Consider the following 13,691-nt stretch of genomic DNA (forward strand, 5'->3'; position numbering starts at 1 on the left):
GCCGCCGCCGGGGGCTTGGCCGCCCGGACTTATCTCCGCGCCTTCCCGGCATGCCCCGCTCGCCGGCGGCCGCCAGTCCCGCGCCCGGACTCGGCCATCGAGGGGGGCCCGGCCGCGGGAGCGCCCCCGCCTGCGTCCCGGAGCCGCAGCCGCAGGTGGGTGAGCCCGGCGCGCCGCGGAGCTGGGGCCCGGGGCTCCCAGCCCACCGCCCCTTCGGAGCGGGGTGCGCGGGGGTGGGGAGTAGGGGGAAAGGGTGCGGCGGGGGAGGGGAGCCCGGCGCCCGCGAGCGGGCAAAGTAGGAGCCGTGCGCCCCGGAGCCATCGGGCCCCGCGTGGCGCGCGCCGGGGCGCGTGGGGTTCCCTCCCGACGTCCTGGGTGTGGAGTGGGTGTTCTGGGTCGGGGCAGGGGGCGCGGTGCGCCGCGCAGAGGGAAGGAGATGGGGTCTTGGGTCTTGTTTTCTCCTTGTGGATTTAGAACCCGTTAGAGGTAAACAGAATAACTCATCCGGAAACACAGAAAATAACACAAAGAAAAAGGGAAACACACGAAGAAACACTCACGCAGACCGATCGCGGAGAGAGACCGCAACGACTCGAGAGAAAAGCTGGTGCACGCAGAGAAACACACCCGAAACTTCGCACTGGAAGAGAGGAAACAAAGCGGGTGGTCTTGGAGACCCAGGGCGGGGGGAGGGGAAGGGAAACGCCGAGAAAGCCTGAGACTAGGGGAGGGGAAAAAGAGCCGGGATTGGAGCGGAAAGCTGAGCGAGGGAAAGTGAAGAGAGTGAGAAATGAGAGGGGAAGGAAAGGAAAAGGGCTGAAGGAGGGAGCCCTTTAGGAGGGACAGTACAGAGAAACACATCCACGGTCACCGAGCAGGACACCCCCACGCCTCCTCCTAACACAATCAGAGATGAAAAAGGGAGAGCTCAGTCTTCTCACCCTTGTGGGCAAGTGCACAGCCAGGTGGGACAGCAGCTCTGTGAGTCCTCTGTGACGGATTCATTGGCACTTTGAGCCAGCCAAGTCCACCCGGAAAACTCCTATTCAACCGTCAAAACCCAGCTCAAGCATCACCAGCTCTGGGCAAAAAGCTTTCCCAGAAAGCATCTTGCAAACACTGGTACTCTCTTTTCATGTACTTCTGGATGCGGCACATGCACACGAAGTTGAAATGGTTTGTCTGCCTGTCTACCTCTCTCCCCAGGCTGCCCCCCACCCCCCACCCCAGGTTTTGGGGCCCATGTCTTATTTATCTCCAGTCTCCAGTCCTCTGCTTGGTGCATACTAAGTGGTTAATAAATACTTACTGAATGATGATCAGGAGCATTTGGACCTCCCAAGACATGGAACATAGGATTAAATTCAAATAGAGGAGATGTACTGTCCTGAAGTTAGAATTCTATGTCAAAGCATGCTTTTTTACAGGTGGAGAAATTAAAGCCCAGAAAGGGAAGAAGACTGGCTCAGAAGGACACATGAAATAACATTGTGAATACATACTTCTCTGAGATGCCATTGCTTCTCCAGCCTGTGAGGTTAAAATAGGTGTGAAATAACCTCCTAAATGAAAACAGGCAATAAACAGACGACAAACAGTTTAATACCAGTTGTAAGTTTCCAACGGGACTTCCTTGGTGGCTCAGTGATAAAGAATCCACTTGCTGATGCAGGAGACATGGGTTCCATTCCTAGATCAGGAAGATCCCCTGGAGAAGGAAATGGCAGCTCACTCCAGTATTCTTGCCTGGGAAATCCTATGGACAGAGGAGCCTGGCGGGCCACAGTCCATGAGGCTGCAAAGAGTCAGACACAACTTAGTGGCTAAACAACAGCAACGTTTCCAAGACTGAAACTCAAGATCAAAACTTTCCCCAGAATGTTTAGAATCCTCTCTTCTCCTTTGAAAGGACAAGGCAGGTGATAATCCATCTTAGTTTGAGTGGATGACTTTCTGCTTCCTGACTACATAGACTTGGACAAATTACTTAACCACTCTGGGCCTCGGTTTTCTCAACTGTAAAATGGGGATACTAACACCTTCCTCATAGGATCATTAGAAAAATAAACACGTACCACCAAGTGCCTGGCATAGACAGACCCTCGGTGAATTCAGTCCCGCCCTTCTTCTTAGGTGGATGTTCCTTCTGGTGCCTGGTGTGGATACAGAAACAGCAGCGCTACTGACAGTATTTCCTTTTGTCCTGGGTCGAAGAGGCCATCCTGCTCCAACTGGGGAGCAAAGGCTTTGATTCAGTCGGCCAAGAAGTTCGTTCAAGTTTTCCCATAATATCTTCTGCAAAAACTGGAATGAACTTTTTGGCCAACCCTGTAGTAAAGGAAAAGATAACATTTGGGGCATGACCTGAAATGCGTCTTGATTCTGTTCAGGCCCTCGGGTGTCCGCAGGTGGAGCCTTCCGCTCCACCTTCCAGCAGGTAAGACCCCGCTCTTTTGCTGCTGCTTCACCAGGCTGCTCAACCCTTGTGTCTTTCCAGCTTCAGCCCATGAGGGGGACTGACCAGGACTGAGGGAGCCAGCTGGAAGCATGGAGACCGTGGTGATTGTTGCCATAGGCGTGCTGGCCACCATCTTCCTGGCCTCATTTGCAGCCTTGGTGGTGGTTTGCAGGCAGCGCTACTGTCGGCCTCGAGACCTCCTGCAGTGCTATGATTCCAAGTGAGTGGCCCAGGGAGGGAAAGGAGGAGAGAGGGGCTGTGCCCTGATGCCCCAACAAAAGAGAAAAGAAGTTTGGTGCTGGGCAACTGTCACTCAACTTTTATCTTGAAAATGGTACCCTAAGGCTGTCATTTCCAGTAAAGATCTCAGAGCTTAAGAATGTTCCGTAAGCTCCCCAGCATCCTGAACCGCCTGGACTCTGTCTGTGAACATGCTTACCCAGCACCCGTCTATTGAGCAGGCCAAACCATGGACAGAGGAACCTGGTGGGCTACAGTCCAGGGGGTCACAAAGAGTCGGACATGACTGAGCAACTAAGCACAGCACAGCACAACCCCTTTCTAACCAACCTCGTGTGTCCGAGAGTGCGCTTCAGTCGTGTCTGACTTTGCGTGACCCTGTGGACCAGAGCCCGCCAGTCTCCCCTGTCCATGGGATTCTTCAGGCAAGAATACTGGAGTGGGTTGCCTTGCCCTCTTCCAGGGGATCTTCCTGACCCAGGGATAGAACCTGAGTCTCTTATGTCTCCTACAGTGGCAGCTGGGTTCTTTACCACTAGCACCACCTGGGAAGCCCCCCAAACAACCTCATAGGAGCAGAAATCCGATGCCCTGCACTCCAAGCCACACACTGAAGCAATAGACACTTGGGGGTTGCAAAACCCCAGTATAGGATCATGTCTCATCTCTGCACAGATTTCTTCATGATGTTCTTCACATGAAACCTACTTGGTGATCAAGATCTTATTTCCAGGTTAGGGATATTTTAATTGCTAGATCCCAAGGGACACTGACCACTAAACCCTGAGTTTCTCTTACCCCTTTGTTTGAATCCTGTCAACATCTCTGTCCAGTGGTTCATAATTAGTAAATGCCCATTTGTGTGACCCAGGAAAGCTCTGCGATGGTGTCTCATGTTTTCAAGAACCCTGTTTTAAAGTAGGAGGTGTTTTTACATCCCCCTCTTCTCTAGTATAACTTGGAGGGGGTGGGGTCATGCGGGTGGACCAAGGTGGCTCCCAGAAGCTGATTCTACAGAACCGGTAAGGGGTGCAGGTCAGTTTGGGTAGTAGGAACTTGAGCTTCTCCATAAAAGGTAGGTTTGAAGGGGAAACAAGTTACAAATGGATGTTTTATCCTGAAAGAGCATCCCTATTTAGGATATCTTTGTGATGATTATGGTTGTAGCCCTGCCTTTCTCTGAGCAGCTCTTCTTGTTCTGTGTCATTTTTTCTTGTGTTCCTGTGCCCTGCCTCCTTGACTCACTGCCTCACCATGTGCCTGGCCCACACTGAAGTCCCACTAGCCTTCGGTTTGGATCCAGAACAAGTTCTTGCTTTCACTTACTCATTCCACTTATCCTTTCTGTGGGCCTCGATGAGGAGAGTCGGCAGGAACCCACTTACCTGGGCTCTTCCTTCCAGGCCTATCGTGGACCTCATTGGCGCCATGGAGACCCAGTCTGAGCCCTCTGAGCTAGAACTGGATGACGTTGTCATCACCAACCCTCACATCGAGGCCATTCTGGAGAACGAAGACTGGATCGAAGATGCCTCGTAAGGCCTTGGGGACTGTTTGCTTTTCTCCAGCCGCCAGTGGGTGGCAAATTGGGCTTCTGGGTACCCTTTCCTGGCTTCCTTTGCCCGAGCTCGGCTGAGCACCCTGGAGCACTGTGTCCATTGCTGCTTTCCCCTGCCCTCACTGTGGGGGGACCTAGAGTGTGACACCATGGTGATTGTCCTCACTCTCCCCATTTTGCAGACCCAAACACTGAGGCCTGTAGATGTGTGGCAGAGTTGTTATAAAGTCACCGTGATGTGCTTGGGTTATCCTTGAGGTGCCCGTGAATATGGCCCTCAGGCTCCAGGGATGCAGCCTTTGTCTCTAGGGTCCCTCGGGGATCCCTCCACCCTGCTGCGGGTTCAGAAGTGTGTGTCGCCCCCTTCCCTGTCGCTCAGCCCTTCATTCACTGGGTGGGTGTTAACCGGTGTGATGTGCAGGCTCTGGGCCAGGCAATGCAGCTTTGAAACTGGTGGTGGAGACAGAATTCTACTAAATAGACTATTTCAGAAATGATGGAGGGAAGGGGTGGGTCTCTGCGGGTGCAGTGAGCACACAGAGAAGCCGGCGTCTATAGAGTTGCTGGGCTAGAGGAGTGGGGTGGACTTCCGAAGGCTTTCCCAGAATGGGCGCCTTTCGTCCTGGGTCTTTTTGTTTTCTTTTTTTTTTGGCTGCATTTGCAGCATGGGGAGCTTCTCTCCAGCCCCCACTAGAGATAGAACCCCTACTCCCTGCAGTGGAAGCTTGAAGTCTTAATCGCTGGACCGCCAGGGCAGTCCCTTCAGGACTTGAAAGATGAGTTCACCAGGCAGAGGATATGGGGAAGGATTCCCTGGGTGGAGGGAACTGTCTCCGAAGGTCAGGTTGTGGCACTAGCTGGAGGAGTCTGTTGGGTGCGGGAGGGGAAAGGGGAAGACGGGAAAGAAAGGGTTTCCTGCTTTAGCTCCTGGGCTTGTTCATTTTACCGCTGAGGCATCCCGGCTCTCAGGTGGTGTCCAGCCGTGCCTGGGGGTCAGAGCTGGAGGAGGCATGGAGGTGGTGGCTGGAGGGAGGTGGGCCTCTCTGGAGAAGCCCTGACAAATGCTTCTTGTCTCCCCAGGGGTCTCATGTCCCATTGCATCGCCATCTTGAAGGTAATACTCTTCGATTTCCCCAGGAGAATAAGGGGGTGGTCACCAAAGCATCTGGGTGCTCAGACTGTCCAGGAGGAGGGACTTTGGGAGGCGCGCTGATCCCCGCAGGAGGCCTCTTGTAACTCTTGGAGTTCCTTCTGTTCACTTCCGCTCCTGGTCTGTTCTCCTTTGAATTCTGGAGGCCCTTTCAAAGGCTTCACTCCACCTGGTCCTCACAGTACAGTGGCCGGTGGAAAGATAGCAGAGACAGTCACCAACCACATGGTCACTGACCAGGCAGAAAGCTGTGTGCAGAATAGCAGAGCAAGACCGCAGCCATTTTGGGGGAAGGGCAATTCTCAACTTCTCCTGGACACTTCCATGAACTGAGGGCTCAGCCCTTGAAGCGAGTTGAGCTCTGTATTAGGGCATCTCCAATTACTAGAAAGTTCCTCACCAGCCCTCTGTGACAGTGGTCAGCCAGACAGGACAATCAATTAGTTTTAAAAAATCCAAAGCATGATACTTCAACCTGAGAGCAGACTGTTTTTTACTTTAAAGCCAACAGCCTCCAGGACAGGGTGGAGAGTTGCATCCAATTTGCATTTGGGGCAATTTTTACAGTTTTGTGTAATTTTTATAGTTTGGGGTAATTTTTATTGTTTTGGGGTAATTTTTACAGTTTTAGCATTTGCTTACCAATTCTTGCCTGACATTCTCAGACTTATTAGGACAATAATAATATTGAAGTGTTTGGCCAGTGGCAAATATTGTTCATTTCAGTAGTAACCTGGGAAACCACGCTTTTCTCTCTTTGTCTAGCAATTATTCAAGATCTCAAAAAAGGCAGCTTTTTTGAAGTGTGTGAAGTGTGTCATTTGAAAATGACCCTTAAGTGTCATTCAGTACAAAATATTAAAAAGTCATTTTCCCACTTCTTCTTTAGCTATTCTTTTAGGGGACAAAAAAGTGCCTGGTAAGATGTTGTCCCAGAGTCCAGGCTTATTGAGTTCCAAGAAGCTCTTTTTAAAAAAATTTATTTATTTTTAATTGAAAGATAATTGCTTTACAATACTGTATTGGTTTCTGCTATGCAGCAACATGAATCAGCCATAGGTATACATATGTCCCCTCTCTCTTGAACCTCCCTCCCACCTCCCACTCCGTCCCACCCCTTTAGGTTGTCTCAGAGCCCCGGTTTGAGTTCCCTGAGTCATACAGCACATTCCCACTGACTGTCTATTTTACATATGGTGATGTGTATGTTTCCATGCTACTCTCTCCATTCATCCCACCCTCTCTTTCCTCCCTGTGCTGTGTCTGTAAGTCTGTTCTATGTCTGCATCTCCCTTGCTACCCTGCAAATAGGTTCATCAGTACCATCCTTCTAGATTCCGTTTCTATGCGTTAATATACGATGTTTGTTTTTTCCTCTCTGACTTAACCTCACTCCATGGCTATAGATGGGGATGGACGGGTCTAATGACTGGAGCAGCGATGCCACATTACGTCTTCCTTCTCCCAACCGGGATGTGTCCTATCTTTGGGTTTTGTCCCCTGCCCTTATCTGTTAGAGAAGGGGGATGAATGACAGCTGAGGTGTGGGATAAATCAAATCAGGCGGAAGGAGTCTTACTGGGCTCAGTGGTCCATCCTGAGACCCTCTCAGGTTCCTCTTGAGCGCTCGAAGCCCTGCTGCTTGGCCACCTGCCCTGGAGACCCTATGGTGGAGCCTTGAGGGAAGGGCCTGGGCTGTCCCCTGGGTGGGCTCTTGGGCTTCTTTCTGCCTCTCTTCCAGCCCCACATAATGTGATAAAGTTGATGGAAATTCTTCCCCAGGGACAGAAGCACATCCAGGTTCTGACACTGGCGTGGGGGCACGAAAGTGAGGAGCAAAGCTTTAGAGGTGGCCAGCGTGCTGGTGGATGACGAGAAAGGCCATGTGTCCCAGTCTTGCCATTTTCCTGCCTTTTGTTCCCCCCACGGCCCTTTTATCATCCTCATGACAAACATGCCAAAATGTTATCCCAGAAAATTGTTGATATAAATTCTGCTTTTCTGGCCATGTTTCTGAGGGTGCCTGCAGAGATCTTTATCATTTTGGAAGACAGAGCCAGGAGGTGAAGGAATCGAGAGAGAAAATAGGTTTTGGCCCTGAAGGGAGAGGATGAAGTTAGAGCACATGATTTTTCTTAGGACAGATTATTTCAGCTCAGACTTCTCTTAAGCCGAGAAACCCTGGCCCTGGTCTGAGGTTCCCACCCCGCCCTCCTTACCCAGCCGTGTCCTTGGGTTTGGCTCTTCCATCCCTCTCATGTCTGCGTGCTTTTCACGTCAGTCTGTCCGTGAGGTTAGGGGGGCCCAGCCGTGGGATGGGGGGTGGTGGTGGCGTGTTTGTCTTCGTGGGATGGCAGAAACCCTCGGGGGCTGGGTCCCCCCCCATCACCTGTCTGCTCCCTGTTGCGGTAGACCTGTCACACTCTGACGGAGAAGCTCGTTGCCATGACAATGGGCTCAGGGGCCAAGATGAAGACCTCAGCCAGCGTCAGTGACATCATTGTGGTGGCCAAGCGCATCAGCCCCAGGTGAGGTCCCCACACTCCGGGGCGGCGGGGGCCGGAAGTGGGGGTGGGGGCAGGCGCAGGCTCCCCTGAGCAGCTCCAGGGGCAACTTGAATGGTTTATGCCCCACACATTCCCAGAGAGCCCAGGAGGGTTTAGAGGCTGGGAGACTTTTCAGGCTAGGGTGGTGTCACAGGCTCCCCTCCCCTCCGGCGTGACCCCTCCTGTAGGTTTTTTTGGGAAGTGCCAGCATATGATTAGAGCCCCCCAGCTCCCTCTTCCTCAATCCCATGCCAGCTGGGGCAGCTCTCCTTCCCCTGGGCACACCTTCTTCCCGGGCTCTGGGCCAGCAAGCTTGCCACCGGTGCCCACACCCCGGTGAGCAGTGAGCTTCCCGCGTGCTCCACCCCAGCTGACATCTGTACTGAGACCAGCCCCGGCCCCATCCATGGCCAGGCCAGCAGCCCCCAAGCCTGGGTGGGAGGTGAAGGGATCATTCATATCTCCCAGATTCCAGGCTGTCTGCAGAATCCCATGTAGGAGGCAACCAGCCGGACTGCAGGCGACAACAGCTCCACCCCCTCATCTGGCCTCGGTTTTGTGAAGAAAAGAAAGCGCTGTTTCTTAGAGGGAAGGGTGGTACTAAGTTGGGGCTGCCATCTGGTGGCTGGTATGTGGATGTGCCTGAGCCGGGAGATTTTTTTCCCCCAGTTCAGAAGGTTTTCTTAAATCAGCCTCCTGAGTTCCAGGGGTCCTCGCTTTCGCCTGTGGGCTGGGATGGATCTCAAGGAACCAGTCCTCAGAGGGAACATGAAAGAGTTGGTGAAAGAGTCGGTACACTTGAACTCCATCCAGGGAGTTCAGTGAGTTGAGACAGTGGGAGGGAGATAATCCAGAAGGATCTGGGCTGTCTCTGGAGCTGTCCCGGGCGGGTGTGGCTACAGGAGTGGGATCAGCCTAGGTCGGCCCCTGGCCTGAAGTGGACCCAGGCTCTGAGCAAGCACCAGCCCTTTCTCTAGTATCTGCTGGACCCCCCTCATACTTCCTGTCACTTCTAAGAGCCGTCCCAGGTCCTGGCAAATTCCTGTGACCCCAGGATGCAAGGCAGCATCACCAGGAGGGCTTGGAGAAGGAGAGAGAGGGCAATTTCTGAGTCCCAGTGGAGTCCTGGGGGGTCAGGACTAGCAGCGGTGCTGGAGCGAGGGTGTGACAGCGCTCAGAGGGTGGACCTCACGTGGGGCGCTCACTGGCCCGTCCTACTGAGCACCTTGGACTGTTTCCAGAATGATCCCTGCCATAAATCAGTCAGGGTCCTTGCTCTCTCTTTCTGCCCTCACACATCTTTTATCCCCATGGCTTTTCTTATTCTATTTCGTGCAGTGTATTGATAGCATACTAGTTTCAAGAAGAGTGGCTTCAGCTGCTGCTGCTGCTGCTGCTAAGTCGCGTCAGTCGTGTCCGACTCTGTGCGACCCCATAGACGGCAGCCCAACAGGCTCCTCTGTCCTTGGGATTCTCCAGGCAAGAATACTGGAGTGGGTTGCCATTTCCTTCTCCAGTGCATGAAAGGGAAAGTGAAGTCTCTCAGTCGTGTCCAACTCTTAGCGACCCCATGGACTGTAGCTTTCCAGGCTCCTCTGTCCATGGGATTCTCCAGGCAAGAGTACTGGAGTGGGTTGCCATTGCCTTCTTCTACAGGGTAGGAAAAAGGGCTGGCCAAGTTGGGCACTGAATGACCATGCGTCTGCACTTCCTCACCAGCCTCTCAGCCCCAAGACAAGGACCTTCAAGCCTGTTTGCAAGTGCTTTGGAAATCAAACAAGTCATCGTTATTTTTTGCTTCTTGACTAAATGGTCCAGGAGCAAGAATTTGAATGAAAACATTGAATCATGCAAATGAGGATGAATAAGTAGTTCCTTCTTGAATTTGAATTTTTAAAAAATTAACTATGAACTGTATCATGTGCTGGAAGAAATCCAGTGGAGCAGTTTGAACCCAAATTAAACTTGGAGCATTTTTTTAGTGTTCTGAATATCTACCTGTAACCATTTTTTTTAAAAAATACAAAAGTAATAAGCACTTGTAAAAGTTAAAAATTGCAGAAATAGAGAATCTGAAAAGTGAAGGGACCCGCCACCCCCCAGTCCCACCCCATCCCAATTCCTGGAAGTAATCAATCACTGTTCAATGGTAAGTATTTCTGCAGACTGGTCCCTCACTTCCTGCCAAATGTCATAGCTATTGTTTATTCATTTTTATGCAAATAGGATCCATCAGACTTTATATCTTGTTTGGCAGTTTGCCTTTTTGATGTAGTAGTATATCTTGAACATCATTTCACATGTGTGAACTTGTACTTTTTAATCCATTGGAACTGAAAACCAGAAGAAATATTCTCTAAACAGAAGTCAAAGTCTTTTAAATTAATTAATTTTATCCATTTAAGCTTTTAAAATTTATTGTCATTTATTTTTTAAAAAATTTAATTTTTCACATATTTATTTGGCTGCAGTGGGTCTTTACTGGGCATGTGGGATCTAGTTCCCTGACCAGGGATCAAACCTGGGCCCCTGCATTGGTAGCGCAGAGTCTTAGCCACTGGACACCCCCAGGGAAGTCTCTGAAGTCTTTCTATTTAAGTACCTGTCCGAGAATGCAGTTACAGAAAGTCACTAAAGGCTGGGTCTGGAATTGTCTAAAGAGAAGCTTTGGGGTGAGGAAAGAAAGGAAGGAGAAAAGGCCATAAGAAAAGGGAAATACTGAAAACCTTTTGCCTCCCCTCAGAGTGGACGATGTTGTGAAATCCATGTACCCTCCGTTGGACCCAAAGCTGCTGGATGCCCGGTGAGAGGGGTGGGGTGTTCGTGTCTCTTTTCACACTGAAAGCTCCCCATGTTATCAGATCTGTGAGGTTGGCTGTTTTGGTGGTGATGGAGAAGGCTGCTTTGTTGGGTTCCCAAGACTGCCCCAGCTTTGGGTACCATTCACTTCACTGTGAAGGGTCAGCCAACCAGTGAGCCAGGCCTGGCTGGATGCTCGTGGCCAGAGTTCTTCCTGAAACCCCAGAGGAGCAGGAGGAAGAAACAGTCTTAGATTTTGAATTTTCTGTGATGAAACGTCCATCCAAGCTAAGTCCTGTCTGCACCTCCCCGCCCTCCCATTGCCCCCATGGCTCTCTCTGCTCTTTGGACCCCTGAAGCAGACACGCCTCAGCTGTGAGTACTGCCCAGTGGGTTGCTGGTGTGGGTGGTGGGCAGGAATTGAGACTGGAAGTGACAGGTCAGCTAAAGCTGTGCTCACCTTCTCAGTACATGCCCAGGAACCCTGTCTCATGATCAGCCCTCATACACAGAGCATACTTACGCTTTTGAGATTGTTATGTTCCTCTACCAAATGCAAACCCACTTAAAAAGAAACAAAACAAAGCATGTTCCTTTGTCTCTCGGATTTATATGACTGTTTCACAGGCCCATTGTGTAATAATTGCCAGACAGGCTGTGGGTCACAGCAATTCTGTTGGTTTCTCTACCCTACTTCTATTACTGCCCAGCTGTGTTCGTGGGCTTGTCATCTGTAATGCATTCCCAAATGCATCATGCGTACTCACTATTTAGAAGATACTCTGCAGTGAATTTTTCAATACTGAAAAAGCAAGCCACCTCCTCTATTTGGTTTGCAGTTAAATTTTTTGTGAGAATATGGTAAACCAGCGCTGGGTCTTATTGATTCAGAATCAATACAAGATGCCCAAGGTGGGGTATGAAGATCCTGTCTTTAAGTGGGCAGCAGCTGGGGATGTGCTTATCCCAATGACTAGACCCAGACTGTGCCACAGAACCCTCTTCTGGGAGATGTTATTGAATGTGTTGCAGAAAGTGGGCTCCCAGTCTTAAATAAGTTAGTGAGACTCAAAGAGTATTACATTCTTTTCTTAGAACTTTATCATGTGTGTCATCTGAGAAGGGCTTCAGTTACCTTTGTTTAACCCAGATGTTCCCAAACTTATTTGAGCATGGAACCCTTTTAAAATTACATACCTAGCCACCTCTTGAGGACGGGACTCCAGCTTGGGGAACCCTAGTCTAGACTCTGTCCCTTTGGGCTTTAGGGCAAAGTCCCTTAGATCCTAGGGAGGCTGATCCTGTTGTTTTTTTTTTTTTTCTAGGACAACTGCCCTGCTGCTGTCTGTCAGTCATCTGGTGTTGGTGACCAGGAACGCCTGCCACCTGACTGGAGGCCTGGATTGGATTGACCAGTCGCTGACAGCCGCCGAGGAGCACTTGGAAGTCCTTCGAGAAGCAGCCTTAGCTTCTGAATCAGATAAAGGCCTCCCAGGCCCTGAAGGCTTCCTTCAGGAGCAGTCAGCCATTTAGTGCCTAACTGGCCAGCAACTGGTCACAGGGGCCAGTCTGCTGCCATGACTGGGTGGCTCAGCTGAGCCTTCCACTTCTTCCTGTAGAGTTAGGTGTTCTCCACGGCTGGGAGTCCAGCTGTGTTTGTGTAGTAAAGCAGTTGGTGCCTCTGTTGTAGTTACAAATGGCAGCTGGTAAGTGGCAGTCTAATCCCACAATTAGGGGAGATGACAGTTACCATCTGTACAGCTGAGCTTCGAAAACGGGAGGACTGTAAGCTGCATTTAGCTCACGTAGTGCTTTCAAGAAAATCCAGCCACCGTCTTACGCATCAGGAGGTTTCACATTAAAATCAGAATTTCTGGCTTCTCTCAAACAATCAGAAGATGATGAAGCAGCTCTGATCTACATTTTCCAAAGTGGACAATCAATTGGAACTAAATAGGAGTTGCCTCTCTTGACAATACTTGTCCTCTCTCACTTGGCCTTTTTCGTTTATTTGTGATGTGTGCCTGGTCCCTGAGGATCTGAGTGGCCTACTTCCCTTTATAGGTTTGGGTTTGAAGGTGAGCAATGTAGAGGTGATCATTCCCTTATTATTATGCCTGCAATTTTACCTAGCTACCACTAGGTGGAGAGTAAATACATACTTAGCTTTCCCTCCAGCGTGTGGTTATTGAGTCAGATTCAAGTGTGTGGTGTGTGTTGGGACATATCTGAGAACTGAGGGTGGAAGGGAAGGGGCTGTGACTCTCAAGGATGCCTTGTGTGTCTGAGTCAATGAAATATTCAGAGACCTCCTCCCCAGAGTTCAGACAGGTGAAAATACCACCAGGCGGTAGTTTCCACACTAGCAATGTCATCCACGAAAGATGGGTTCCCATTCATTTGGTATTTGTTTGGCAGTTATCAAAAGGTGAGGACCATTTTTTACGATTTGAGACCTTTGGAGGACCCAGAATCACAACTGCCTAATCCAGTGTGTGTTAGTGGCTCAGTCATGTCCAACTCTTTGCAGCTCCGTGGACTGTAGCCCGCCAGGCTCCTCTATCCACAGAATTCTCCAGGCAAAAATACTGAAGTGGGTAGCCATTACCTTCTCAACTTAGGGATCTTCCCAACCTAGGGATCGAACCTGGGTCTCCTGCTTTGCAGCCAGATTCTATACCATCTGAGCCACCAGACATGCATCCAAATTCCATCATTTCCATCACAAGCATATAGGAACACCTGGAATACTTTGCTTCCTCCCGGGATTTCAGAGTCAACCTCGCTCTTTGGAGGGGGCACTGGCTCGGGAGCTGCCTTGGTTCATATCCTCTGCTGTTAAGCATGTTTGGAACTCCATGTCTGTTCCCATTTCATTTTCTGTGCCCTAATTCAAGCCAGCAAATCCCTCAGCCTGATTTTAGAGAACCAAGAACCCAT

General features: G+C 50.5%; 1 protein-coding gene across 1 annotated transcript; it reads left to right on the forward strand.

Moving 5' to 3' along the window:
* Nucleotides 1-12,922, forward strand: TMEM98 (transmembrane protein 98). Its single transcript, XM_006059432.4, has 7 exons — nt 1-155; nt 2,498-2,678; nt 4,102-4,233; nt 5,337-5,370; nt 7,819-7,934; nt 10,696-10,755; nt 12,077-12,922. Exons 2-7 carry the CDS (start codon nt 2,548-2,550, stop codon nt 12,282-12,284), a joined length of 681 nt encoding a protein of 226 aa, XP_006059494.1. The 5' UTR covers nt 1-155; nt 2,498-2,547; the 3' UTR covers nt 12,285-12,922.
* Nucleotides 12,923-13,691: the final 769 nt, after the last annotated feature.

Source organism: Bubalus bubalis, chromosome 3 (assembly GCF_019923935.1).
Source record: "Bubalus bubalis isolate 160015118507 breed Murrah chromosome 3, NDDB_SH_1, whole genome shotgun sequence".
Lineage (NCBI taxonomy): Eukaryota > Metazoa > Chordata > Mammalia > Artiodactyla > Bovidae > Bubalus > Bubalus bubalis.

Bases quoted from the DNA above. Each gene is read 5' to 3' on its own strand.
- TMEM98 (XM_006059432.4), top strand. From the start codon at position 2,548: ATGGAGACCGTGGTGATTGTTGCCATAGGCGTGCTGGCCACCATCTTC. The intron at 5,371-7,818 runs GTAATACTCTTC...CTGTTGCGGTAG, and splicing joins ATTGCATCGCCATCTTGAAG to ACCTGTCACACTCTGACGGA. The intron at 10,756-12,076 runs GTGAGAGGGGTG...TTTTTTTTCTAG, and splicing joins CCAAAGCTGCTGGATGCCCG to GACAACTGCCCTGCTGCTGT.